At 40.5% G+C, this 26,631-nt stretch overlaps 2 protein-coding genes across 3 annotated transcripts in view; one reads left to right on the top strand and one right to left on the bottom strand.

Annotated features, from left to right (window-relative positions):
* Nucleotides 1-7,505, top strand: part of ANXA11 (annexin A11) — a 29,057-nt gene extending 21,552 nt beyond the window's left edge. For both annotated transcript variants that reach the window (XM_063163896.1, XM_063163895.1), the window contains 8 exons: nt 207-297; nt 412-491; nt 644-700; nt 1,509-1,602; nt 2,299-2,394; nt 4,981-5,039; nt 5,596-5,718; nt 6,761-7,505. In XM_063163896.1, the coding sequence (XP_063019966.1) occupies nt 207-297; nt 412-491; nt 644-700; nt 1,509-1,602; nt 2,299-2,394; nt 4,981-5,039; nt 5,596-5,718; nt 6,761-6,820 (660 nt within the window). In that variant the 3' untranslated portion in view covers nt 6,821-7,505. The remainder of the gene's footprint in view (nt 1-206; nt 298-411; nt 492-643; nt 701-1,508; nt 1,603-2,298; nt 2,395-4,980; nt 5,040-5,595; nt 5,719-6,760) is intronic.
* A 905-nt stretch (nt 7,506-8,410) lies between these two features.
* On the bottom strand, nt 8,411-20,088 carry PLAC9 (placenta associated 9). Its single transcript, XM_063163897.1, has 4 exons — nt 19,973-20,088; nt 10,812-10,909; nt 9,737-9,857; nt 8,411-8,595 (listed from the first exon to the last, which is right to left on the bottom strand). Exons 1-4 carry the CDS (start codon nt 20,028-20,030, stop codon nt 8,585-8,587), a joined length of 288 nt encoding a protein of 95 aa, XP_063019967.1. The 5' UTR covers nt 20,031-20,088; the 3' UTR covers nt 8,411-8,584.
* Nucleotides 20,089-26,631: the final 6,543 nt, after the last annotated feature.

A 26,631-nucleotide genomic window follows, 5' to 3' on the forward strand; every position in this document is an offset into this window, starting at 1 on the left:
GTGTAGGAGATACAAATTTCCAACATAGAGGAAATAGTTGTGCTGGTAAAATACTTGGTTGTCATTTACAAGTTTGGATTTATTTGGGATTACTTGCTTTGACTTCCTACAAGGTTTTATTCTGCATTTTTTCTATAATTTTGTTACATTTCTTTTGTACTAGGTTGTAGAAATCAAGAATCTTAAGTGTTTCTCCTTTGTTTTAGGGTGTTGGCACAGATGAAAATTGTCTCATTGAAATCTTAGCTTCCCGCAGTAATGAGCACATTCAGGAGCTCAACAGGGTCTATAAAGCAGGTTTGATCTTTTGCATCAAAATTTTCTTCCTTTTCTTACTCAATCACTGACTGCTAGTAAGAATTTAGGAAATGAGCAGGGTTGTATGAGGATTCATGTCTCTGTCTTTTCCAGAATATAAGAAAACCCTGGAGGAAGCAATAAAAAGTGACACATCTGGGCACTTTCAGAGGCTTTTAATTTCACTTGCTCAGGTACTTGCCTGCTGGGATTTTGGAATTTGTTTCTTGTGTGTTTGTAGGTGGTGTGGATTTTGTTTGGTTTTGGTTGTTTCGTTTTTTAATGTAAAAAAAGGCAGCTCATCAAAGCCCACCAGTAATGTTTTTGGGTCTTCTAATTCTTTCAGGGAAACAGAGATGAAAGTACAAATGTTGACATGTCTGTTGTCCAAAGAGATGTACAGGTCAGTAGAAATGCTTCATTTTTTATAAGTATAGTCAACTCAATATGCTGAAATTTGGCTGTGTGGATTCTGCTTACTGTTAGTTTTGGACACCTTGTGATGACTTCTGATGCAGTGCTTATCTTTAAGTGGATGGAAAAGATATAAGAAGCTGTGACAGCATTAGACCCATGTAGGTGCAATATAGAGATGAATTGGCTTTTCCAAGTGTTGGATTATGCTGCTTTCTAAGGAAATTGTCTGAAGAGATTTGAGATGATAGGTGTGTGGATTAAGGTTTAAACTATTCAACACCTGCATTAGCCTTTGCATGTTGTTTAACAAATCTGGAGTTTTGCAGCAAATAAGGTACTTGGACTTCATAATGCTTGGCCCATTTCTTTTTCTGTATCTTCCTTTCACTACATAGCAAAGGGGAAACCCTGCATTGTTTTAGCCATACTAGAGTCATTTAAATAGTAGTGTCATTAGCTTTCTATCTAGTGTGCCTTAGCCAAAACACAAGAACGTCCCAGAGCACACCTAGAATTGTTGAAGGAAACCTAGATGTGTAAGGACTGTTAGGAAGAACAACGTCCCTTCCTTTAGTAATCTGGAGCACTTCTGTTTCAGCAAGCTAGGAAGACTGAAGCATAGCATAGGGAAGGTTAGAACTAGTTGCTATTTATCGCTTGCTCCTGTTTTGCAGTAGTGCATAGGCTAAGAAGTTTAAAAGGAGGAGAGGCTGCAAGGAAGCAAATCTGTAACTCAACTGTTCAGCCTGAGTGCTTTTCTGAGTAATGAAATGTGAATTCCCTTCTGTGCTCAGGAGTTGTATGCAGCTGGAGAGAACCGTCTAGGAACTGATGAATCCAAGTTCAATGCCATTCTGTGTGCCAGAAGCAGGGCCCACCTTAGAGCAGGTAATGATGTCTATATAAACTGTAACTCGATTCTGTTGAGTGTATTGATAAAAATGTACAGCACTGCTCTGTGCCTGAATTTCCTCCATCTGTGAAATGAGCCCAGAAAGATACCAATGAAAAGCAAGGTGAATTCTGCTGAGGAAAAGAAAGAATCACCTTTCTTAGATACCAGAGCAGGTAGAGGGCATACTTGTTCAAGTGATCCTCTGACGAAAGAATTGCAAAACTGGAATTGTTTCAGTCTTGCATACTTGTGTGTGCAAGACACTTGAAAACGTTCCCCTTTTACTTGCTAACATAAGGTGCTACATCAGTCTGTTGTGGTGGAAATGTTTTAGTAACTACATAGAACTTCTGCATTGTGCTATTGGGTGCAAGGTACTTATATGAAGGAAAGGAGTGTGTATGAGAACCTGAATATTTTCTTCTTAACTTTATTGAGACTGGAAGCTTTCCTAAAACATGGCTGTGCTTTCTTGGTCTAGCCCTTTAATGAAAAGGGCACATATAGACAAGCTAGGAGGAGCATGATAACATGTCAATGGTTGATAACAGTATTAATCCTTGAGATGTTCAAACTAGTGTGAGTACGCTGTAGTGTCCAGCTGAGAAGTGCCACTGAAATGAAGCCATCCAGCACATTGCAGTGCCACCTCTTGTTGTGGAACTGCAATCTTTCTTTTCCATTTGCAGTCTTCAGTGAGTACCAGAGGATGTGTAACCGGGACATCGAAAGCAGCATATGCCGTGAGATGTCTGGAGACCTGGAGATGGGCATGCTGGCAGTAGGTATGTGCCACCTCAGCAAGGTCATTCCTGCTATTCCAGTACAGCTGCCTCCGGTGGGGTCTCTGACTTCAGCTAAGGGTGTTCTTATTAGTGGTAATTCCAGTTTTCTGCTTTTTATGTTGAGCTTTCTGTGAAGGCATTTGGGATTAGTAAAGTGGGGCACTTCACCTCAAAATGACAGATGAAGCTTTTTTATTTCAGGCAACTGAAGAATTTAAATTTCACATGTTAAAATGGGGAACAATTCTATAATATGTAATTATTAACTATAATTGACACTGCTTTAAGAAGTGAACTTTACCAACTCATGGGTCAGTGAGAATGGAGTATTTAGACAATTTTAGAAATCATTAATTAAAATACAGCATTAGCCCTCTAATTAGTTACTTCTACCTCTATTTAGTAGAAAGAAAACTTAAATTTCATTGCAAAAGGGTTTTTTTTCCTCACATTTACTGTGGCTACAATTTTTTAAAATCTTGAATTGCCCCCAGTACTTCTGAGGAGTTAAACCTCTTACCTCAAGTCTACTGTTGTCTCTTCAGAAGCAGTAATTTGTTTCCATGAGGTTGGGACAAGGCCTCAAGTTGCTGTGCAGTAGTTTTATTTAAAATGCTTTATTATAGATAGAACTGTGAACCACTTTCCTGTCATTTTTCTTTACGTCTCAATTTCTTTTTCTGTTTATTACTGTAAATATATTGTGGTATCTAGAGCTCCTGCTTTAAAAGTGTCATTCTTTGGTTTTGGATATGGTAGTAATGGAACCAAACCCAAAAACTCTTACCAAAATGGGAAAATTGGACTTTGCATCACTTGGAAATGAGATAGAAGATATTTAGTTCAACCACAACAGATTTTTTTTGCTGAAGTTTGTAACATAATCTTGGCAAAATGAAAATCAATTTTAAAAGCCTCATTTTTTCACTCCTGTCTTGTGCATGTGTGAAATATGTAACTACTGTTCTTATTCTGCTTGACCACATTGTCATTGTACTGATCTTTTAATGACACAAACTAGATCTAGGTCATTGTGTGTGATTGTTTTACAAACCTTTTCCAGGATTCAGTCTTTGTCACCTCAGAAACTACTGTTAGAAAACCAAGCTTAGGGAAAACATATTTCTGTTTGTAGAAAAATATTGCCTTGGTAAAGAAACTGCTCAGCATTTAGAAGGCATTTGACTTCATGGAGCTTCATAGTGACTTGACAGCTCTCCATGTAGGTCCAGATTTTAAATTGAGACTGTAGCTGGCAGACAAGCTAGCTTGTCTCGATAGCCTTTTGAGCAGGGCTTGTCATTAATATTTACTGAATAACTCCCTTTATTAAATAGATTCTGTGCAGTTTTTTATTTATATGTACATACACGTGTATCTATATCAGTAAGTTATATTAATGTCATTTGTTCTGTGGACCTTACTTGCAGGAAAAAAGGGGTTTCTAATTGAAAATATTTGATTTTGCTTTCTTTAAAGCTTTCTGGATTGTACAACTGGTAACTTACAACAATATCTTTAAACATCTTAGAATGCAGGTGTGTTGTGTTAGCTAAATAGAGTGATACAGAAACATGCATTTCATTTTGTCATTCATTTTTGAACAGTATTGTACATATCATTGACAGTTTTGTGGTGAACTGCTATCTCTCATCTACATTTTCCTACTGAGAAAAATACTTCTTCCTATACAGAATGTGTGTTCTATGAAAAACATGTCTGGGTTGACACCTTTAGTTCTGTATTGATTCTGTGGGATTGATTTTGATACCTTATTGTGCTATTAAATGTCAAGTGTGGTCTGTTTCCTCTGTAGTTTGCCACAGTTTGCATGATTGTTTACTTGTAACAACGTTGCATCAATATATAGATTTTAATTCTGATCAGTGATGGAGGATTCTTTCATTATCCTGATTAACATGACAGCAATTTGACTTAGATTTTGCTCTTTCAGATTTCTGATGAGCCATGCCAATTAAATATACCATCCAGTCATTACTAAATTAGCATGTAAAAATTTTTCAGGAGTCCTGATGAACTTTGTGGCTAAAATAAGACTTTAAAATAAGGGTTGTGATGACTCACCCTTAAGGAGAAGGAACCACCTAAGATTCCCTGCTGTCATAGATGGTTTCCTAATTTGTCCTAGGGCGGGACTTGAATTTGTCACACCTTGCAGATGCATGGCCTAAAAATTTAAAATTAAGAAGCCAGTAGCACTACTACCTATATATTACTTCAGGTCTCCTGCCCCCTCCTCATCCCCTCTTTTCCCTTCATAAACAAGAATCTGGTCATTAGAATTCAAAAGTTCATTATGGCTGCTTCACACTAGATGGTTTCTAGTGACAAAAATGTTTGCTTTGAACCATGCGTTGCAGGTTTTTTAACTGTATTGCAGCTAGTGTTTGGATTAAAAAGAATTTCAGTGACTAATGGAAGGAGTGGAAGCTGCATTGTATCAAGTGTATGTTTATGTAAAATTCAAGCATGTGACTATGTCGGATAAACTCAAAAAATTACTGACTTCTGATTGAGGAGGAATGCCTTATTTCTGTAATACTGTTCCTCTGTTCCTTTTTGCAGTGAAGTGTCTCAAGAACACACCAGCTTTTTTTGCAGAGAGATTACATAAAGCAATGAAGGTAGGTGTCTGTGACAAGTTACATAAACTTACAGCGTGGAGTTTTTAAAAATGCTTGTACAGCTCTTGGGAAGGCAGTGTGCAGCTGAAGGGATTACATTTTTCAGTGGGCAGATGACTAACAGTCATGATGCAGTCATTATTATGAAAGGCTGGAAAAATCTAGCTAAGTTGATTCACCTTAACACAGCAATGAATACAACTGTGCATTAAGCAATAATCTTCACTTGGTGTAACACAAATATACTTAAATCATTGCAATTGATACTTTTTAAGTAGGGAATTCTAGCAGAACTAAATGAGTAGGCCATTTAACTCACCAAATTTTCATGACCCCGTTGTATCTCTGTCAATCCCCCTATTTTTTCTGAGCTGTTGTTGTGCAGAGAAATTAGTGTCCTACTGCTAAATGTAATTTATTTCAGCATGGTAGGCTACGTTCTGTTTAAGCTTATTAAGCTAGTGGGGTTATGCCAGCAAACAGGCATTTTATTTTTTTTCCTGGTGCTATATCATACACTTTGCACTGCATTATACTGCTGCTTTGTTTGTTTCAGGGAGCAGGAACCAAGGACAGGACGCTGATCCGCATCATGGTATCGCGCAGCGAGGTTGACCTGCTGGACGTACGTGCAGAGTACAAGCGGATGTATGGCAGATCCCTCTACTCAGACATCACTGTAAGCCCTGGAGACCTGCCCTGCCCTGCCATGACAGCCCTTATGCTGGCAGAACACTGCTCCTTGTGCTGAGCAGCTGTTACCTGCACTGAGTGTGGCTGGCTGGGTTGGATTGCTGCATTTGCTAGGAGCATGGAGGCTCAGGGCCAGAGGATGGAGAGCACTTGGGTTTGCATGGAGGCTTGATGAACTAGAGATGGGGATGAAGCTAACAGGCAAGGAAGGAAAGGAAAATTGGTCCAGAGGAGTTTCTGAGGCCTCTCTGTCCCAATCTCTTCATGTGATCTTGTGGGAACCACTCAGTCCTCCAGTTGAGTAACAGAGGTGCTCTACTTCATTTGTGTATTGGAAGAATATAAAGCTTCGAAGAATCTAAAGAATTGCCTCCTCTTTCTCTTGAAAGTACAAGACTTTGCAAATAGATTAAACTTCAGATTCATTAGCAGTTGATCCACCTTCCTTTTGCTATTTAGAGCTGTACCAACAGCCCAGACTCTGGATGCCTGGCCAATGGTAGGGTAATAAGAGCTGGAGGAGAGTGAGTGGTGCCACTTTTATTTACCTTGTAATGAGGGTGCCAAACCTATTAAGCCCCTGTTTATTCCTTCTGCTGTGGACACTGCGGGGCTGTAACTTGGTAGTGTTTGGAAAGAATCCTGTAGAGATTCTGGAGGATAGCATGTTCCAAGTGTTTCTTCTACAGTAGTTGCATGCCCTGTAACCACCAATGTATGAGTAAAAAGCAGAGAGACTTTGGTGAAAAAGCTCTGTATTGCTTCTTCGCCCTGTTCCTCTTTTGATCTGGCATTGTAATTTATCATTCAGAAGCAGAGCAGGCCAAATCTATTTAATGGACAATTTTTGACCAAAACTTGGCTTCAGTAAATATGGGGTCTGTATATCCACATATGTAAGCTCTGCTGCTTATTTCTGTAAAAGTAGAGCCAAAAATGTCTCTGGAAAGAAAGTTCTTAGTTTTTCAACTGTAGCTTCACCTCTTTTGGTTATTCTTCAACTTTTCTTTTTCTGGGTTCCTTTTCAGGGTGATACTTCAGGAGACTACCGGAAAATCCTACTCAAGTTGTGTGGCGGAAATGACTAAATGGAGCATTGAGTTTTTCTTAAAAAAGCTGCTGCAGAGCATCTTTTTTTCTCCATAAGTAAATACGTAAACCTGTAAAACCTGTTTCTTCTAAAGCAGTTGCATTTTAAAAGATAATACTACATATATCTTCAGTTCAAAAGTAGTAGGTAATAAATGCCAAGGCCCCCAAAATACCGAGCTTATGTGCCATCTGCTCAGGATTCTGTGTAGTACACTCAGCAATACATGGTCATTATTTCTCTTCTGCTTATATCATGTTGAAATAATGTTTGATTAACAACAATCACAATTGTATGATTTTAAGGTGTTCTTTTGTATAAACATTGAGTGCCATTTTAATGCAAGTTTTATATCTGTTGTATGCAGAGTTGGTTTTGGGCTACCACTTCCTGATATGTGGAAATAGCAGCCTCGAGGTTTTGTGTCTAGTTAAGGCTGCTTTAAAGAAGTTTTGTCCAGTTCTGTTTCTTTACCTTGATTGTTTTCAAGGAAGTTATGTTCTACATTTCATTCTTGCTAAGGCAGACTGTCACAAGGCAGGAGTAATGTTGACAGTAGTAAAGATTCTGTCATTAATGTTTCAAGGTTTGGGATTGTGCCTTAAATATATATATATATATATATATGTAAGAAGAGATTATGAAATTAAAGCTAAGTCTTTGCAGACTGCCTTTTGATGTCATATTGATGTATGTGAGTGATGACTCAGTTTATGTAACTTAGTTTTTCCATAGAAATTCTCTGCCACAGGATTATTCAGAAATTGTTGTTTTGGTTAGAGTTAGGGAGTTGTGTGCTGTTGATGAGCAATTGTCTGTACATGAGACATGTAATCTGTAGTTACTGCTCAGTATTTTCAGTTTGCATGTTGTAATTTCTCTTACTCTTGGAACTCTTGAGTGTTTTTTCCCTGCTGGCATGGATGCCATCTCTTCAGCTCATTGTTCTCAAAATAAAAACACATAGAGGTAAAAAGTACAAAGTGGGGGAAAGGTTTTCGAACTAGGTCAGTGAAAATAGATTGCTTGTTAATCAGGAACGTGCAACCTCCCCTTACTGAAGTACGTACATGTAAGTGTCCTCCCTCTGTTGTGTAAGGGTCAGGCAGGCCCTTTTTCCTAGAAGCTGTATTGCTATTTGTCTTGAAAGAAAAAGGCAATGTTGTGGATTTAATTCTGGGTTGCATTTGTCACCATGGCAAGGGAGGGGAATGTAAAGATTACAAAATATGGCAGCCACGTGTCCAAGTGATGGATTCTGACTGGAACTTGCTGGCAGGACTCTCAGTTTGGTCAATGGCAGCAGTGTGTCCTGTGTCCAAAGGCAGACCATACCCTTATTTCTGTCAGACAATCTGAGCATGTCTTGAGAGGAGTTTGCAGCTGAAAGTGTATCTTTGTTGGCTGAAACCAATAGCAAGGGTTCACTTCCTTGCAGGGGAAGGAGGAAGCTTTTGAATTAAGGGACGTTTGTTAGCTGTGCTTTAGTCCTGAACACCACCTATCTTGTTTTTTTACTGACATTTGAAATGCAGTTTTGATAAAGTAGGGCACCTGAAAGATTTAGCATGCAAAGTTTAAAACTGTGTCTGAAAGCAAATACCTTTTTATTGTAAAGCACAGCAACACAGAAGACAAACTACAGCTGAGGATTGTTCACCCTGCACAAATTATGCAAACACAAGCTTATTAAATGATCAGAAGTGCAACTGTTTATGACACCCACACTGTTACATTCAGCTGTCTTCTGTCTTCACAGTGCTCAGCTGGTATCTGTATAGAGAAGAGTTTATGTGATTATTTTTGGTTATGAGATCAAGATCAATCTTTATGGATAAATCTCTTCTAAAACATGAATCTTGCTACTCTAAAGTGGGCAATTGTCACTTTGATGCACAAAATCATAGAAGAAAGGTCCAATCTTTAATTCTTGACCAATTTGGCAGTTGTAGCAAGATCCATCTGAATAGTACTTGCTATAGATTTGCTGCAAATGTGCTGATTTCTGTTTTAAATTCACTGCAATGCGTTACTGGAATATTTTTCACTTTTACTAGAAGAGCCCCTTCCATTGCAGGGGAGTAACTTAACAATTAACCTGTTAACTGCCCCTCACAGAAAACTGTACGCTTCAGTGGATAACAAAGTTGGTGAGGACAGTATCAATCATGGTTTCTAGATCCATACAGCAAGAACCAAAAACCAGCATAAACTCTGCTGCTGTTTACTTCAAGCCTACTTCCATCATGTAAGTGCACTGTGGTGTGCCCAGGTACAGCTACCTTAATGAACAAACAGCTCAGCACTGACAAAACTGACTTTATAAACATGTCTGTGGATGCTTTCATCTGTCCACAAGTGGTTTATTTTCCACCAAGAGTGTCTCACCTTGTTAAATGCACTGTTGATATTTAGGCAGAGGATGAAGATCATGGAGCATTATAAGAAAGTGAGTAGAAGAGGTGGTCTCATCCAACTAATTTCTGTTGTGATTTAATTTATTCCAAAATCATTTATCCAGGAACATGTTTTATGTGAGGGGCTTGCATATCAAAGTTGGATTTAGGATATCAAAATGGCAATACCTCCAATTTTGTAAAATCTTGATGCCATCCTGTATTTTGTCACACATGAAGCTAAAGAATCACAGGATCTTAAATCTGGAAAGGGCTTGAGATTACCTAGTCTGTCCTGCCGTTCTAAGGTGAGTTGCTTCCTTTGCTCCCAGCCTTCAGAGGTTGTTGAAATCTGGTTTTCTAAGCTGGACGTGCAATTGGGGTCCTGAGGCCCCCAGTTCTGAGGCCTTACCTACTCTGAGCTGAATTAGTTCACATCTTTAGAGAGAAAATATGGCATATATAATAACATATGTAACCCTTTTTTCAACTTAGGTTATACCTGACAAGATACTGACCATCAAAGATGTCTATAAGTGGAGTTCCTGGAACGGTGGGGATATTCACTGTTGTCTCACTGATGATGTTGAGGAGTGATTTGACTTCTGATTCTAGGTGCTCCACTGTTTTTATTACCTTCTAATGGAAACAAGGGAGACAAATGGAGAAAGGAGGTAGTCAGAGGGTCAAGTGGAAGGAATTGCACCAGATGTGTTTGGAGAAATGCAAACCTCATATCATTGAATGCCAGCAACTAATTTAATCTGTAATGCGCATTGCAGGTTTAAACATTCCTTGTGTTCTGCTGGCCTCTAGTGGCACCAAGTATTAGCACTCGGTTGTGCAAGAGTTATGTTGCAGCAGCCCTGTATAAAGAATAATTTAAATTCTTGGAGTTTTCCATTAGTTTGTTTTTAATTCCTTCTCGTTTCTGACAGAAATGCAATAAAAGTATCTGCATGGACGATAAGAGAAGTTGATGGGGTGTAAGGATGAGGGCTGGGACTAGGGCAGAAGAGAGGTCATGTTCCCATTTGAGAACCACAGCATGATGTTTGGGAGCTCCCCAGCTGAGAATTAACAGGTTAGTTAAGCTGAGTTAACAGGTATCTTGTGATACCTGCTTAAGACACCGGGGGAAAAAAACCCCAAATTTTGCAGCTTTCCTGGAATCCTCATCATAGAGCTCATTTAGCTCTTAAGTGTCAGCTGGGGTGAGCAGAAATTCCTCTATCAGTCTTGGAGTCACTTGCAGAACTCACATCTATCCATAAGTCAGTGTGAAACTTTACAAATACAGATTCTGAGATTTTTAGATTAAAGGCACAGATTAGAATGTTTAGATTATAAACATTAGAGCAAAGGCTGATATATAAAAAATTGTTAATCAGTTTTTTTTAATTCATTAAGATTACATATTCCTGGTGATAATGGATTTATGGATTTATGGATAAATAGGACATCTGAAAAAAGTAGTCCAACCTTGACTAATAAAGTCAAGAAGGGACACTGTCTAGAAACATCCTTTTTCTTTGGTCAAAAGGATAGGGCAGAGGTCTGGTAAGGTTCAGGAGCCAGCACAATCCCTCTTACCTCTTCAATAATATCTAAGCGTTCGTGGAGCATGTGTTCATTACACCAGGTTCCTGTTTCCAGAACTCCAGGTGCCATAGTGACAGGATCAGCAGCAGCTGGAAATAGAGACACAGGTCATTGGCAGAGGGTAAATTGCCTTTCTGATTTCTGAAGTGGTATTTTGCATGCTACACAGCATTGTTGATGAACCAAATGTAGGATTTGAACTTCTTTTCCAATCACTACAGCTGTGCCCTAGTAGTTGCCTACAAGTGTCATGTTGGTTGGAACAAGGTGTTTTCTCTTGCCGTGGGTGTTTGTTTTGGTTTTTTTTTGTATGTATGTATTTTTTTTTTTTTACCTAATCTATTTTTTCCTACATGTGTAGGGTAAGTTTATAGGCTGTGACTCTCTCTTGGGTGTCAAACCTAACTGTTGGGAAGATCTGCCTAACACAACAGTTCCTCATAGACTTTGTTCAGAAGCAATTGGTGCTGTAAAGCTTTGAAGACTAGCTAAGCTTGTCCACCTTGCAAATGGATGCTGATGGTTCCTCTCTGCCAGAAGGTTGTCCCAGACAGTCTGACTTTGCAATGGGAAGAGAAACAATAAAAATTTTTTTATTGCTGAGCACGTTTGCTGACTTTGCTATACAAAGTCACATTTCTCTGTCAGTTATCTGTGTTTACCTCTCAGTACTCATGAGCTCCTGCTCTTTGAACTTATCATTTTGCTGGCTGTGCTCCATGAAAGATCAGTAGCTGATAGTGTCCATGCTTTAGTGGAGCCTATTTGCTTTTCATAACTTCTGTGCAGCATTCAGTAACAGTTAAATTTTCAAAGGTGTGCAGAGGACTTTAGTGGAATATTTTAAACTCTGCTAAAGTGATAACATATCTTCCTGCATGTTAAGTTAGGTTTTGCTCTTGTTTGATGCTTGAAGCAGCTGTGATAATGAGGAAGCAACAGTAACTCATTCTGTCATTGTCTGTAACAAAGACAAAACTGAGCTTGTGTTGTAATGAACAGTAAGACAGACAAGAGCAGTATCTAATTCTGTCTTCAGTGCTGCTATGCCAGAGCAGTGGTTTGGAACTGCTGCAGTGCTTCATCTCAAGCCTGTGCCAAGATTTCTGGAGTGTAGGTGTCAGGTGATGGCAAACGTGTCAGTAAGGATCACTGCAGTTTGGAGACCATAAGAGATGTACTCTGAGTTGGAATGGCATCCTTGGAATTGGGGGGTGGAGGGGGGATTATAAAGTGACCTGACTTACTGGGCATTATATAGAAATTGGTTTGGCAGAGATTTGGTTAGGTTTTTTTTTAGTGCAGTACCAGAAGGTGGTGCTGTTAGGACAGAATCCTGAAGACTTCATCTACCTGTTTACAGAAGAGTGCTGAAATAGAGCAGGTATTTCAACACCAGCTGCTTTGCAATTACCCTTTTTTTTCCTCCTCTTTGCTGCTAGTGGTGGTGGTTTATGAGTCTTGTTACTGTCTTAGTGGTCAAGTGTACTGTGCTATTTCTCAAAATTTTTGCTTCTTGACATGTCTTTTTTTCATCATAACTGGAACAGTGTGGAGATACTGAAATTGTGGTGGCTGATTCTCTAGTCAGGTGTTTGTAGGTGGGGAGGTTAGAAATGATGGACTGACAGTTGCTCAAAGCACATGTATACATACCATGACAGGGATGTACAGCCAGTGTAATATTGTTGCATCTTCCTGTGAGCTTAGCAAAGCGCTGCACAGCTTTGTGTGCATCATGTGTACACACACACAGCTTTGTGTGTACCTAGAGAAGGAGATAAAGGGATTGCTATGGGACACAGGGCTCAGTAGCTCCTGGTTCCTTGGGTTCCTCTCCTGACCCAGGAGACAGCTTTCCATCGCTCACAGCGCTTTGCTGCCTTACCAGCTGTAATGGCCATACTGAAGGACAAAGTCCTAGTTTGACAGGGCTGTAAGATATCGCTCAGAACCACAGAATTGGTGCAGTGCCTAAAACTTTGACAAACAGGCCAAGCCTAAATGTCTCAGGAAGCACCTGACATGATGTTAGCAAGGCTAAGGGTTGGTATAAGCATAAGTGTGTCTAGTTGTAGACTGCACAGTATGGAGCTGTGAGAGGGCTGAGCTAGGAGAAACCCTCTCAGGACCTGCATGTCCATGTCTTGTTAGTGACTTTCACACCAGAACAGAGCTGCTCCAGCTCTTGCAATTGCCCCTTCACCACCACACCAGAACAGGCTATTTCAGCTGCCAGTGGCTGGGCAGTCAGTGTAGATTTCTTCTTTTTTCTCAGTCCTGGCTTGAGGCTTTGGCTTCCCAAAACATTCCTTGTTATTCTGTTGTTTGGCTTTACCTCTTAAGCCACAGCTCTATCTCTGGGATGGGCTGTTCACAGGACACATCCGGTCCCTTGTTAATGTGGCACATATCTGGGTCACTATGGTCAGGCAGTTCAGCCAAAGCAGTAATTTCCATGTGCTCCAAGAGAGCACGTGGAGTGTTGCTAGGAGCACTGCCCTTCTCTGTTTCAATTGGTGAAAGAACAATCTGCCTTTGGCACTGACCCTACTCCAGCACCATTTCTACTTCATATATATGGAGTCACCATGTGACTTTACAGTCATCATATAGAGCAAGTGAAGAGCAGAAGGCTGCAAACTATGTAAGCAAAAGACTAATGACTTAGGATACTTCCAGGTACTTGCTTTCTGGAGTTACTGAAGAAACATTTTTAAAATGTAAATTGGAATTTATACTTGTCTGTGTTTTAAAGCAAGTGCATAGAGGCAACTTTAGTAGTAAGTTTTGAAGCTAGCCACTTTTAAGAGTGAAGTGTTCTTTGTATTCCATATAAATTACATATTTAAAATGTGTAGGTGTTTGCAACTTCTGACAGCTTAGGCAAGTGTGTAGGAGGCATATTTCAATGTCTTAAATATCTCATTTGAAACTTAATAGATTGTTTCATGCAGACACTTGCAACATTTCAATATGGCAGAGAGAACATTACCTTTCAGTTAATGTCCCATCTGCAAATTTCCACCTGATGTTTCTTGCAAGTTAGATGTTCAGTTAAGTTCTTGAAATCCATTCTATTTGATATATAGGGTGGTTATTTTCCATCAAGAACCAGAACTCTCGTGTTCAAGATAAGAAAACGACTTGTGCCTTTTTGCTCTGATTAAGTCCTCTGTGCTACATTGATGGTGCCCATAAATCTGAGTAGTTCTAACCACCCTGGGCTGTGATGCAGTCAGACACCAGCAGGGAAATGGAGCATCTCTGAACTGGTTGTTAATAAGGATCTGTTTGCTAGAAGAACATGCCTAAAGTTTGAAAGAAGTAGCATGATGGAGAGCAAGATCTGTGTATTATGGTCAGCCTGACTGTACAAAACTTGGTTTTATAGCAAGGGAAAGAATGAGCAATGAAGTAAGAATCAAAACAGCCTTGCTAAGCAGGTTATGAGCAGAGGCTTTTGATTAAGAATATCCCTCAGTGAAGCTCTTCTGCCTCCTGTACATTTGATATATTCCCCCAACCCACAAGGTGTTCCTTCTCTGTGCTCCCTGATGAAGTTCCCTTCTGGGACTGTGAGGGTTCTTTCTGTCCAGGTGCTGTTAAATGGTTCATTTTGATCATCCAAGTAGTTAATGATAAGCATCAGAATAAACCCAAGGCACTGCCTCTCTGCTGTCATTTTCTGTGGTTACTGGGACTGCCAGAACTGAAGTATGTGACCACACAGATCTGTTAGGTCTTCTAAAGTAACCTTCCTAATGACACATTGCTGCTCCAAATGAAGTTACAGGCTTGATCTGGGAATTGCTGGGTTGGGTTCTTTGGTCGGCATTACAAAGAAGGTCAAGGTGAGTGACCACAATGTTTCCCATTGGTCTTAAAATCTGTCAAATTCTTTGGCCTCATTCTGTGATCAGTGTGGTTTTGAAAGTTGACTGCAAGGTCTTGTTTGTGCTCAGTAGGGCAGGAGGGATGAAACAAAGCAGGCCACAAGCCAAGTGGGAGACATGGGAGATTGAAACAGGAACCAGATGGCAAATGAGGAAACCTGAAAACACGTGATAGAGCAAGGGGAATAAAGGAGAACATGACTAACTCTTCCAGAAAACATGCTGTGCTCTGTGTTTTTGCTTGCACTGCCTTAGGTTTAGTAGTATTATTTTATTCCTAAAGCATGGAGCATAAGGTGGCCAGACAGCCTTTGATGAGAAAAGGAATGGCAGTAGTATTGATTTATGTTCCAACAGGAAAAAGGTCATGAACTGGAGGATCATGTTCAAATGATGAATCCACTATCCAGTGTAGGAGGAATGCAACAGACTTCTGAATGGATTTGTTGACCCTTACTTAAATTATTTTTCTCTAAATATAAATGCTGGATTCCACTTTGAAATTTGCATGTAATTTTGAAATGCTAGCTCAAGAAATAACATGGTTTCCAAAAGTGATTGGTGAAGATAACTTGCAGCTGAATTCAGGAAAGATTCAACTGCTTTGAATCTGAACTGATACTAATAACTATCAGTACTGGTGCTTTCAGACCATAGACTATGTTAAGCTAAAACTGTTAGTCATATTTAATTTTGGGGGCTGTTCTTCAAGGCATCAAAGTTAGTTTCCATTAATGTCAGCTCTTAATTAATTACATGGGCATCCTTGGCTCTGGAAGTACTGAACTAACTTTCTGTGTCACTACCAGTTTCATTATCACCAGTACATCCAAATTCATTTTAAGCTGTGCTACATAACTCAAGCCAAATAAAATTTTATTGTTAGGACATGAAAAATAATTTATTTGGATAGCAAGTGTTGCATTGAAAATACTTTTTAGGGCACAGATTCCCTTCAAGTTCTTAGCCACTCAGAAGCATATCTTTACCTGGACATAGAGCATCTTTCTGGCTGTAATCCATGAAGCAGTAATGCTTACCTGTGACTTTGACACCTCTGGGTAGTTCTAACCAGGTAGTTCTACCTCTTTTTAGAGTTCAGTCAGTATTATCTTAAAGATAAGGGAGTTCTTCCCTTTAGTGATTGCAATAAAGACTGCAGGAATTGCAATAAATAAATAAAATTCCTTAGCAACTTACACACTGCCATATGCTTCACACTGGAGACAACTGCATGGGTTTGTTTATATTTACACGCAAATATATACATACACATGTAAATATATACATACACATGTAAATATATACATACACATGTAAATATATACATACACATGTAAATATTTAACTGTGCACACGCCTTTACTAGGCTCTAGCTTTTATGGCAGAACAACAAGGCACATCACTTGTGCTTGTGAAATGTGCAAAATCAGAAATGGGACCTCATAGCAATTGTTTCTGAGTAGATAGCATACATTTCTGCGTTAAACTACTTCATTTACAGGCAGCTTTTGCTGTTGTGACCCATGTAATTCTCATAAGGGGATCCATCTCTCATTTACCCAGCAGTGGAGACTGAGAGGGAGTGCACAAGACCAGGGATAGTTCATGCTTCCAGTGGGTGGTTTGTTTTGACACACAGAAAAATCTGGGCCCTTGCCATGGCTATGTGCCAGAGGCAATATTGCTACTTGAAAAACTACTTTCCTTTTTCTGCAATTTGACCATATCTGTGATTGTAAGAAGCACTTAAGTTTTGTGTATTTTCATTCAAAGGAAGAAGGATAGTAATTAAATGTTCCTGTGAGGGAACTATTGGCTTGGAGAGTGTTTTCAGCATGCTGGTCTCCAGAACAAGCAGCCAGAAAATATCCTCTTGCACTTGCTTCTGCAGTGGAAAATGACTACAGGGAGTTGGACTGATACGAGACACAAGCTACATAATTAGCAGGTATGTTACTCTGCTTCATGCTGTATCTTACAATGATGCTTTGGGCTCCAGAAAAGTTTGCCTTTATTATGGATTTATTTTCGTGTGAATGCATCTTTGTAATGGAAACCAAGGCTAAATGTTAGGAGGATTATAGCTAGAAGCTCTATGGGGCACACTTGTGTGTAGAGAAGGGGAAGTTGTTTAGGAAGAAGAGGAGCTGTGTCTTAGTATCCATAAAGAATCCAAGTTGTGCAGAATTAGTGTGCTTAAGGCTGACTTGAAAGTGGAGGATGTGAGATAATGAATTTGAGGATAACCACTGGTATCAGGGGATAAAGAGTTTCTCAATTTTCTGAGAACATGGCTTTTGTTCTGTGTTTAGTAATAGAAATGATGGTCATGGGGAGTGGATGGGGTGAGTCTGTGACTTATTAGTCAGCTCTGTGATTGTGTAGTTTTCATATGTCTAAGTCATGGCAGTAGAAGTAAAATGAAAGAATATAATTTTAGGGTTTTTCCTAAAATCTAAACAAATCTAAGGAGTTGCTTGAAGATCTATTTTCTCTTGTCTGACAGTTCATGCAGTCTGCAGCAACTCAGGAATGGTGAGAGAAGGGCAGATATATGCACATACATACATAGTAGATCCTGACATTCAGGCCCAGGACTTACATCTGCTTCAGCCAGAGCAGATCAGCTGTGTTTATAAATAAACCCTCATCCTGCAGGTGAACAACAAGAGTCCTATATTTCTGAACTCCTCATTTTTTGGGAGAGTTTGATAGTAACTTTTGCTTTACATGTAGAGGTTATGATGTCCACAGAATTGAAATTCCTTTTAACTCAATATATAAAAACATAGGGCTTTACAGATATAGAAAATCTCTTTATAAAAGGCTCTGTACTGCACCCTGATCTCCAGATAAGTCACAATCTTAAAAAACACTGTGGTTTTGGGGTACATTTTGTTGTTGCAAACTTTATTTCTCCTTCCTTGTTAGAGCTCAAAGGTGGGTTCTGCAAGGACTGTAATCCTTGTGTTGGAGACAATAATGCTGGTGGGTTTCTGTAAGGACAGGAAATAGCTATAACATGGAGTATAGGTTAAACCATTATTAATTTGTTAGTAGAGAAGTATGAGTCCAAGTCAGGCCTAAAATAGGATATCTATCATAAGTTTTTACTGTGTCTTTAATTCTACAATGCGGTGTTTTAATCTCCTAGAGAAAAAATGCTTCTCTGTGATAATGCAAATGGTCAATTTAGGGCAGAATCTGGCTGTTCAGAAAGGATTTTTTTTTTCCCCCCTTTCTAGATAATGGTTTAGCTTGTAGATCTTCCCAGCTTTGATATTGCATGTGAATATCGGAGGATTCAAAACATCTTGAGAATTCAAAAAACGTTAGGTGTATGAAGAGAAGCATTCATACACTTGATTTACTTTAACTCGTAGTTAGAACGGGCTGGAACTTGTGCTGTTGGGAAGCAGATCACGCCGCGGTGTGGAGCAGCGGCGCCTGGGCTGGAAGCTGTCCCTGGCGGAGCGCTCGGTGCTTGGTTGGGTGCTGCGCTGATGGCCCGGGTGCGCGGGCTGGCGCTGGTCACCCAGGAGCTCCAGGGCACCTCTCTGCCACAGTGTGGAGCACAGTGTTTGCTCTTGGGGTGCTCGTCCCCCGGAACGATTTGCCTGGAAACACGTTTAAAAGGGGCAGGTATTGTGCTCCAGGCTACGTTGTGCGCTGCGTTTGAGCAGTGCCCCACTAATGAACCCAGCACAGTGAACTGTGGCAGGAGCGCATGGTTGCATCCAGAAGGGCTCCCGTGCCAGCCTCTCCTCCTGAATGATTTGCAGGCTGAGCTCTATGAATATGAGATTTTTTACATTAATGGCTGAATTGTAAGGTAAATTTAGTTTGGCTGAATAATTTTTAAGAGGAACCCGTGGGAGTTAGATTGGGGGATTCTGCAAGGGAATCATAACTTCTGTTCCTAACTCAAGAGTAACAGAGGGAAAGTGGGGATGGCTTTTTTAAGCCTTCAGTCTGGCAGGGTGCTCCCCTGGCCATGACAGACACAAAATTTCTCATTTTGCATGATGGAAACCATTAAGACAGTAAACATGGTTTGCTGACTGAGTAGCTGCCACCTGGCATGATACTGAGTGCTAGTCTCCTCTGCAGTTATTATTGAGATGCTATTCTAATTAACTGAATTTTATCTGAGTTTGCAAATTATTTTAGGTTAAAACCCTACTTTTATGGGAATAGAAAAAGCCTTTTTAAATTTTCTTTTATTTCACATTTATTTCGGTGAAGCTTACAAAACTCACAAGAGTATAGTGAATTCTTGTGGAGTGAAAACAAGCTAGAGTGCTCTTGCTGTTGCCTTGATAGTTCAGTTCATCACTGAGATAAACATCACAAAGCCAGTTAAGAAGGAGGGAGTCAGGGCAAGGAAGAGTGACTAGAAGAACTTAGGGGCAGAAGGGACTAACAGTTTTTTAGGAAATGTTTTGAATGTAATAGGATCTTACTACCCTGCCATGAAATACAGCTATTGTCTTGTCAAGAAAGTAGGAGCAGAGGGAAAATAAATCTGAGCCTCAGCCAGCAGAAAAGATGCAGTACAAACAGGCTGGAAAGCCAGGCTTGTGGTTACACAGAGACTGTAAACCTTGAACTAGCCAAACTGAATAGCTTTGTCACACTACAATGTGATTACAGGTTATGCAGTGCTAATCTCTTGTTAATGAAAGTAGAATTCAGATGCAGGCTTATCAGATGTTCTCTGTTTATATTTTGTTCTCCCAAGGCTTTTGGAGAAGTCATTCTCTACCTCAAAATCTCAGGAATAAGCAGTCCAAAGCAGAAGAAACAAAGTGGTGATGCTGTTACCCGGAAATTTAAAAAGAAAGCTTTGAATAAAGCTTTCTCTAATCACTTTGAACTTCAATCTCATTTCCAAGTGGATTAGTGTGATATTAATACGGCTGCCAGAACAGTAATTATGGAAATTGAGAGCACTGTCTGCAGCACCTCAATGTGGTCCTAAATTTCTGAAGGTAGAGTGATTCTATCTCCTGTAAGAAGTAAAAAATCTCCAGATCTACCAAAGCAATATGTCTATAGGACAGACTTTAAGGTCACAAAAATGGGGTTTTACCTCTCAAATCAGAGAGTTTTGACACGTACCTGTGTCACCTTCACAGAAAGTCCATAGAGAAATTAAGCAATTATTTGCCTTCCCCTCCCACCCCATGCAAAGGCTTTGACCATACTGAGACTAAGCTACAGTTTCTGCTTTGCAAGTTCAGAGTCACTTACCTGAAGGGTCTTGCTCCTGCAGGACTAGAGCAAACACCATTGCCCAGAGGAAAAGCATGGTCCCAGCCTGCCCGGGCTGTGCCGTGGCTGTGCTGGAGAGCCCCGCAGCCTCCCCCCCCCCCTCCTTCCCTCCCTTCCCTCCCTCCCCGGCTTCCTATCGGCTCCTCGTCCAGCCCTTCGTGCTGAGCTTTAGCCAGAGTTAGGCGGAAATATGCCCAGCCTGAGCCAAGATTCTTAAGCTGTTCTCTTCTGCTTCCCTCCTTTTAAAAACACCCTTCCAGCTCCATGCACAGCCCAGCTATCCAGCCAAGCTGGAACTGGCCCAGGCTCCCCAAAGTTGGGGTTTTTTACGCTTGTATTTATTTACACAGATTACAATGGAAATCGATGAAAAGCTTTGGATGCTGTAAATATAGCAAGTGGGGAAAGGCAAGGAAGGGAGAAAGGAGGAGGAAGGGGTGCTGGATGCGTCTGTCCCTGTAGAATTTCATCTGGGGCAGGCAAAGCATTGGAAAACAGTTTCCAATCTTTAGATCTCATGAGCTTATAGGGCTTTTACCATTGCTCTTTTTGAAGAGCACAGAAACATCTTCGTTGGGCAGTACAATGTGCGGCAGTCTTGTGGGACAGGTGGCTGTGGTGCTTTATGTTTGGACATTATCATAGGATCTCCTGATCTCATCTGAGCTCTTCTCAGTTTGGCAGGGTTTCGAAATTGCTTGGGCTTGGTAACATCACATGCAAAAATAGCACTGGCAATGTGTGTGATTTTTAACAGGATCCTGGTTGAACATTGTCTTGCAGGTTCCTGGGTGTTGACTGGATAAGTATCAGTCTTTGACCCCTCTAGGCTGATGTAAAAACACTTAAGGTGTCTACTTCCTGGTATTATTCCTCGCGTTCATTTGAGTTACCTTTTTTCAAACTACTGCAAGAAAAAATGAGAGACCAGTAAGGCATCCTAATTAATCCCAAAGGCAATTGTTCAGGATAGACAGTGGTTTAACCACTGAAAATAAACCCCTGCAAGCTAGAACAGATTTCCTTGGTCTTTACCAACCCCCTAGCAGTCAAAAAATCAAGTTCTTTGAATATTCGAAAATGGTCCTGTAGACATGCTGGCCTAGAGTTCAAAGTATAATCGTTCTTAGTGACTTCCATAACAAGTTAGGTTGTAAGCTCAGTTGCAAGGCAAAATAATAACAGATTCTGTGGCTGGAATTTATCTGATAACTTTGATGAGGCATAGAACAACCTCCATGTTTATTAAGCCCTCAGGCTTGGTTTGAATACGTTAACGTTTTTAAGAAATAAAAATTTAAATTAGCTATGAAAATTGGAGTGGCAGTGTTTTTAGCAGTGTTTTAGCTTGAATCACTATGTAGTGTACTGCAATTATTTCAAATTCTTGTTTTGAGAATAAATTTGATTATGCCTGCTGAAAACTTACATAAGTCTTAATTTCTTATTAACAGGTCCTGAGAGGGGAAGTGCAAAAGGTAACAGGGAGTCCAGCCTCAGTTGTACCCTGTGTTTCTGTATGAGATGCTGATGTGTTAGGCTGTGAGTTTTGAAGTGAGATGTTATCTGTGTGCTGTCTATGCTTTAAAGAGAGGGGACTGGGGAGCACAAGAAGAATATTTATGAATAGCTGGCTGCTGTTTTCTGAATGCATTTGTCCTTTGGCTCTGTCCTTTTTTAAAGCAGAATCACCCAATGCAATCTCTGTATTTCAAAGGGAGCCTGTTCATAGAGGATTTCTGCAAGCTCTCTCTGCCATCCTCCGTGCCACACACTAAAAAGCAATGAACATTCATTGAAACAGTTTTCCCTTTGGCACACTGTAAAAAATATGGCAATTTCCATTCCAGACCACCTTTGCTGAGGCCACTCACCCCCTTTAGAGCACGTTTCCTTGAGGTTCCTCCTGAATTGCTCTCAGACTGCAGGAACAGTTCAGTCCCTCTAAGGCACTTGCTGCATATTTTTGCATACTGTGTTATGTTTGACTACAGTGAGGTGCTGGTCTGATAGCCATGGAGAACTAAACAAAATAGTGTGGGTTTTCTCTAGTATTATCCTCCAGGGGTTGTTTCTGTAATCAGAGAGTAGTTTTTTCCACTGCAGGGAAATGCAGCCAGAAAGAATATTTCTGCCAAGTGGGATTCTGCTTTGCAGTAGGACTACCTGTCCTGAGATTTTTGGTCATCGTGGGTAATTACCTCAGATTGCTTTTGTAATTTATAAATACTCAGAAAGGAGCTGCAGGGTAAGACAACTGGCAACTAAAGTACAAAAAATCTGGGTATGTGGCAATGCCCATTAAATTGTAAAGCAAGTTTTTCAGAAGACAGAGGATGTGAGAGTACAAGAAAGAATATGATGCAAACATATTTGTGTTCTGAGAAGTTTAGTCAGTAACTGATTGCCATCAGAGAGAGCATTCTTTAGCACATTCATCTTCAAAATGGCCATATATGAGAACACAGTGAGATCATATGAATGTAGGTTTGCACAAAATCCAGCTGTTGAGATGTTCCCAAGACACTGGCAGCCAAAAAAAGCATACCAGTGAACAGGGATGTGAATTTATGCCAGCAGGCAGTTTGGTGAAAGGGAGAGCAAACATAAGGACTAAGTCTATTTTGGGAGGTGCTTTTCTGTTTGTTTTTGGTACAGTCTTTCTGTATCTCTTTCTTGGACTAGTTAAATGCTTGGCAAAAGCAATAAATAACTGCGCAGTGATCCCACAGGGTGCATAGGGAGAAGGAATGGACTAAATAAAGGGTATATGTTGACAGAGGACATATGTGCCATGTGAAAAAATCACATTGCTATTGGACGTGAAATCCTGCAGCATGGGCTGACAACAGATATAGCTGAGCACACTCTTGGGAAAAACAGGACCTTATGTGAAACACAGAGAAAATTAAGTGGAGATTACTTCAGGAGACAAAAATATAGTAGAAAAGCAATCCTTGTAGGGAGGGGAAAGTGCCTTACCCTGAAGAGAAGGAAATGAAAGAGTATAATCACCACCCTGGATTTAATACTGGTGAATGATGAAATTTGTGCAAGGTTTGTGTAGTCTGCCTACCTGCCCCTGAGAGAAGATTTGTCTCCATTAGGGACTGTGGAGGTACCTTAGGCTCTTGTCAAGGCTTAACTTCTGTCAGCTGCTCACGACCAGAAGTTCTTGCTACTTGGAGGCTGTTGAATACCTAATGTAAATTGAGACTTGTTACATGACCCATTTGGAAGAGGTCACTTGCTTTCACTCTCTTAATTCATTTGGTTTCTGACTGCTGGGTCAGAGCACTTGTTGAACAGATGCAGGAGCAGAGTTTTATTACCTGGGGAGGCTGATTTGTGCAGAGCGGGCATGCAGCTTTGGGACTGCTTCTCAGAGGAGCAGAAGCTCACTCTGCAACAGTACTTCTGTTTGGTGAACAGATGAAGGGCCTCTTGCAGTGGTGATTTCATTAGAATGAAGTAAACATTGCCATTGAAAGCTTTGGATAGTGGTGATTTTTAGCACCCATCCCTGGCAGTCTCCACAGAGCCTCCACGCCTCTGTCATTCTTGGGCAGCCTCTGTTGGAGTTACAGGTCTGCAGCCTTGAGTGAGTGATCACCTTGAATGAGTGTTCACCTTCCCTTGGCCACTGCAAGCCCCTCTCTGGTCTGCTGCATATCAACTTGTACTCGTGTTTATTATCTCAATTTGCAGGGGACATAAAAAAATGTCAAGTTCTCCTGCTATTGTCATGAAGGCATAATTTCTGATGCAGTTAAAAATCCCATATCATGTGGTTCATAGTGTGAAGCGCTGTGAAGATCAGCTCTGTCTCTGCCCTCCCTGGAGAAGTTAACAAGCCTGTGTGTCATGGAGCAAGCTACTCTGATCCAGCCTTCTTCAAAACAATACATTTTGTGCTACGCCTAGAGCCAGCAGTGAGTCAGTGCAGGAATTGACTCTCTGGTGTCATCTTGGTGCCAGCACACTAGGCTGGATTCTGTTTGCCAGCATTAGGTAAGCATCCCATTGCTTCAGGCTGTTTGCAGTCTGTGGCTTCAGCTTCCTGAGCAATGATCCGCAAGGAAACTGAATCAGAAAGCTGAAGGAAAAGGTGGGTCACATGGAATATTAGTGAATTATGTTGTTTGTTTTGTATTTTAACAAGATATGCCCTTTCATTTGACACATTTCAGGCATTTTATGAAGGCTGGCCATGCCTCAGGAACCCTATGAAATATGATATGCAGTGCACCCACCCACTTTAATGAAAAGAAACCTTTCTTTTCTTTAAAAGAAACCTTAGAAAGTTGGATTAACTATATTCCCAGCAAAATTAGTGATTCATGAATAGACTCTTTACTCCCAGTCTTGTATTGCACACATGGTGGCCTGATATTTGCTCTGTTTCCTATTGCAGAAGGTTGTGGCCCTTTGCTGTTGTAACTTTACGTGCACCCATTTGCGTCACGTAAAAATTGGAAATAGATCTGTGAGTGTGTGGTGGATAATACTGGGGAAAATAATACAGGGGAAGTCCTTGATTATTCCCCAATTAGAGTTACTCAGCTAGTGTCTTTAGCAGATCAGTATTGCAAACCACACCAATTAAATGAGATAATTACTTGAAACTGAAGCCACAATTTCTTCTCTTAAGGTCCTGCTAATACCTGAGAAGCTACTCACGTGTTGAGTAGCACCTTGCTGAACACAGTCATGACAATGGCAAAGGTCTGTTACTTAACACCTGTGTACCTTTCTCCAGTAGGGGAGGCATCAGCCATGTATGTGAAGCCTTTGAATATAAGTCATGTTTGCCATGTGAGTGGAGATACCTAACAAAACAGAGAAACAGCTGGAAATAAATCCTATTTTTGTTTGCCACTCAGCATGGTCTCCTTTCCTCTTAATTGCCACAAGGTCATGGAGACTTGCAAGGGGAAGAATGACGTGCCAGAGAGAGAAGCCAAGTTGATCATTCTACTGCCAATTCTCTGAAAATTTACAGTATGTGTATAATTTTAAAGCCAATGCAGTAAAAATCCCTGGTTAAAATTCCTTTTAGAGTACGTGTGTGAGTGTATATACAATACTGAAGCAGGATGAGAGTAGTTCCTTTGTTATTATAGATCCCTTATATCTTTAGCTGCAATTTTTCTTCAAACACGTTTCCAATACATGTTTCCAGGCAGAGAGTGAACAAGAATGTGTATGAATTTTTTTTCATCCTGCTGCCTGTGTAGTTAATCACATGATGGATCCTGTCCAACAAGATTCCCCAACAGTACAGCTAGTTATTACTGTGTGGTACTGATGGCTTCTCACCTCTTTAATTCCAGATGAAAAACTGCAGTAAAAGACAACTTAAATAGTTTCATAATGCCACTACTTGGCAGGAGAATGTGTGGTAGTTGCCATAGGGAAATAGTATAACCATAAGAAGCAAGAAAAGGGCCCATTAAAAGATTTCCATTAAAAGTTGATTCAAGACATGAAAAACCTTGTGAGCAGATGAACAAATGAACAGATTAGCACACTCTCCAAACTCCAGAGGCAGAACATTGACTCCAATTGTTGGAAAACAGATGTGAACTTGACTATTGTCCTCCACCCCTTTTCTAAATCTTTTTCTAATGAGTTCGTTAAAGTGCAATCGGTTCCACATGTATTTAGGAGGGAGCCCGATGGTTGCTACACTTGCTATTAGTTTGCTGTATCTGCATGAATGGTTGTGTTAAGGATGAAAGAAGTAGGAGGAAGAGTTATCACCTGAAGCAGCATCCATGTAGGAAACTGGGATAGCATGGATGCTGTTTCCAATGTCAGATTTTAGGACAGCCTTCCTTGCCTTAAGAGACCAGTTGGCTCAGAGTTAAAAGATCTGTTACAGTGTTCTGTCCTCATGCAGTAAAACGCTTTAGATTATCTGTTCCAAATGTTCTTTAATTCATACCCACCACTGGAACTCTTTGTAAGAGTAACAGAAAGATTATGTCTTAATGCAGATATTAGTCTATGTCATGCTGTAATTTTAATTTCTGTAAGTGCTATCTGTTTTTATCTTTTTGAATACTACTTTTGCTATCTACAGAATAATGAAGGTATGACTTTCACAGTGGTGACTCTCTAACGTCTCTTCTCATTAACCCTGAGAAAAGAGGAAATACAAGATTAGAGGATAAAAAAGTCAAAGGGAAATGGAGGGCTCATTGCATGTGTTCGAGGAATAAGAAGCCTCAAAGGTGAGGGCAGGAGTCAATTGAATCATCAGGATACTATAAATAATTCTGAAGTAATCTCTTCATCATTAAAAAGGTGAATTAGGAGAAGCTGATGGGGCAAAAGCCTATGGTTTGAATTTAGCGGAAATTATATCAGTCCAGGGTGCACAGAGTGTTCTGCTGGGGCCACTGGGAGGGAATTGATTGCTCAGCTTTGCTGGGATTGTTGGAAGGAGAGCGTGGGAGCGGGCGGGGGCGAGGGCCGTGGGGAGCGGGCTGGCACACGCGTGTGCCCGGCGCTGGCAGCCGGGGAGCTGCCCCTCGGGTGGCACTGACTGAGGTGACCCGTTTCTGGCCACCTGGTTACTCGGGGGCCGCTCCCTCTCCTGCCCCCCTCTGACTCCGGCGGCTGCTCCTCTGTCC

This window comes from Melospiza melodia, chromosome 9, assembly GCF_035770615.1.
Source record: "Melospiza melodia melodia isolate bMelMel2 chromosome 9, bMelMel2.pri, whole genome shotgun sequence".
NCBI classification, from domain to species: Eukaryota; Metazoa; Chordata; class Aves; order Passeriformes; family Passerellidae; genus Melospiza; species Melospiza melodia.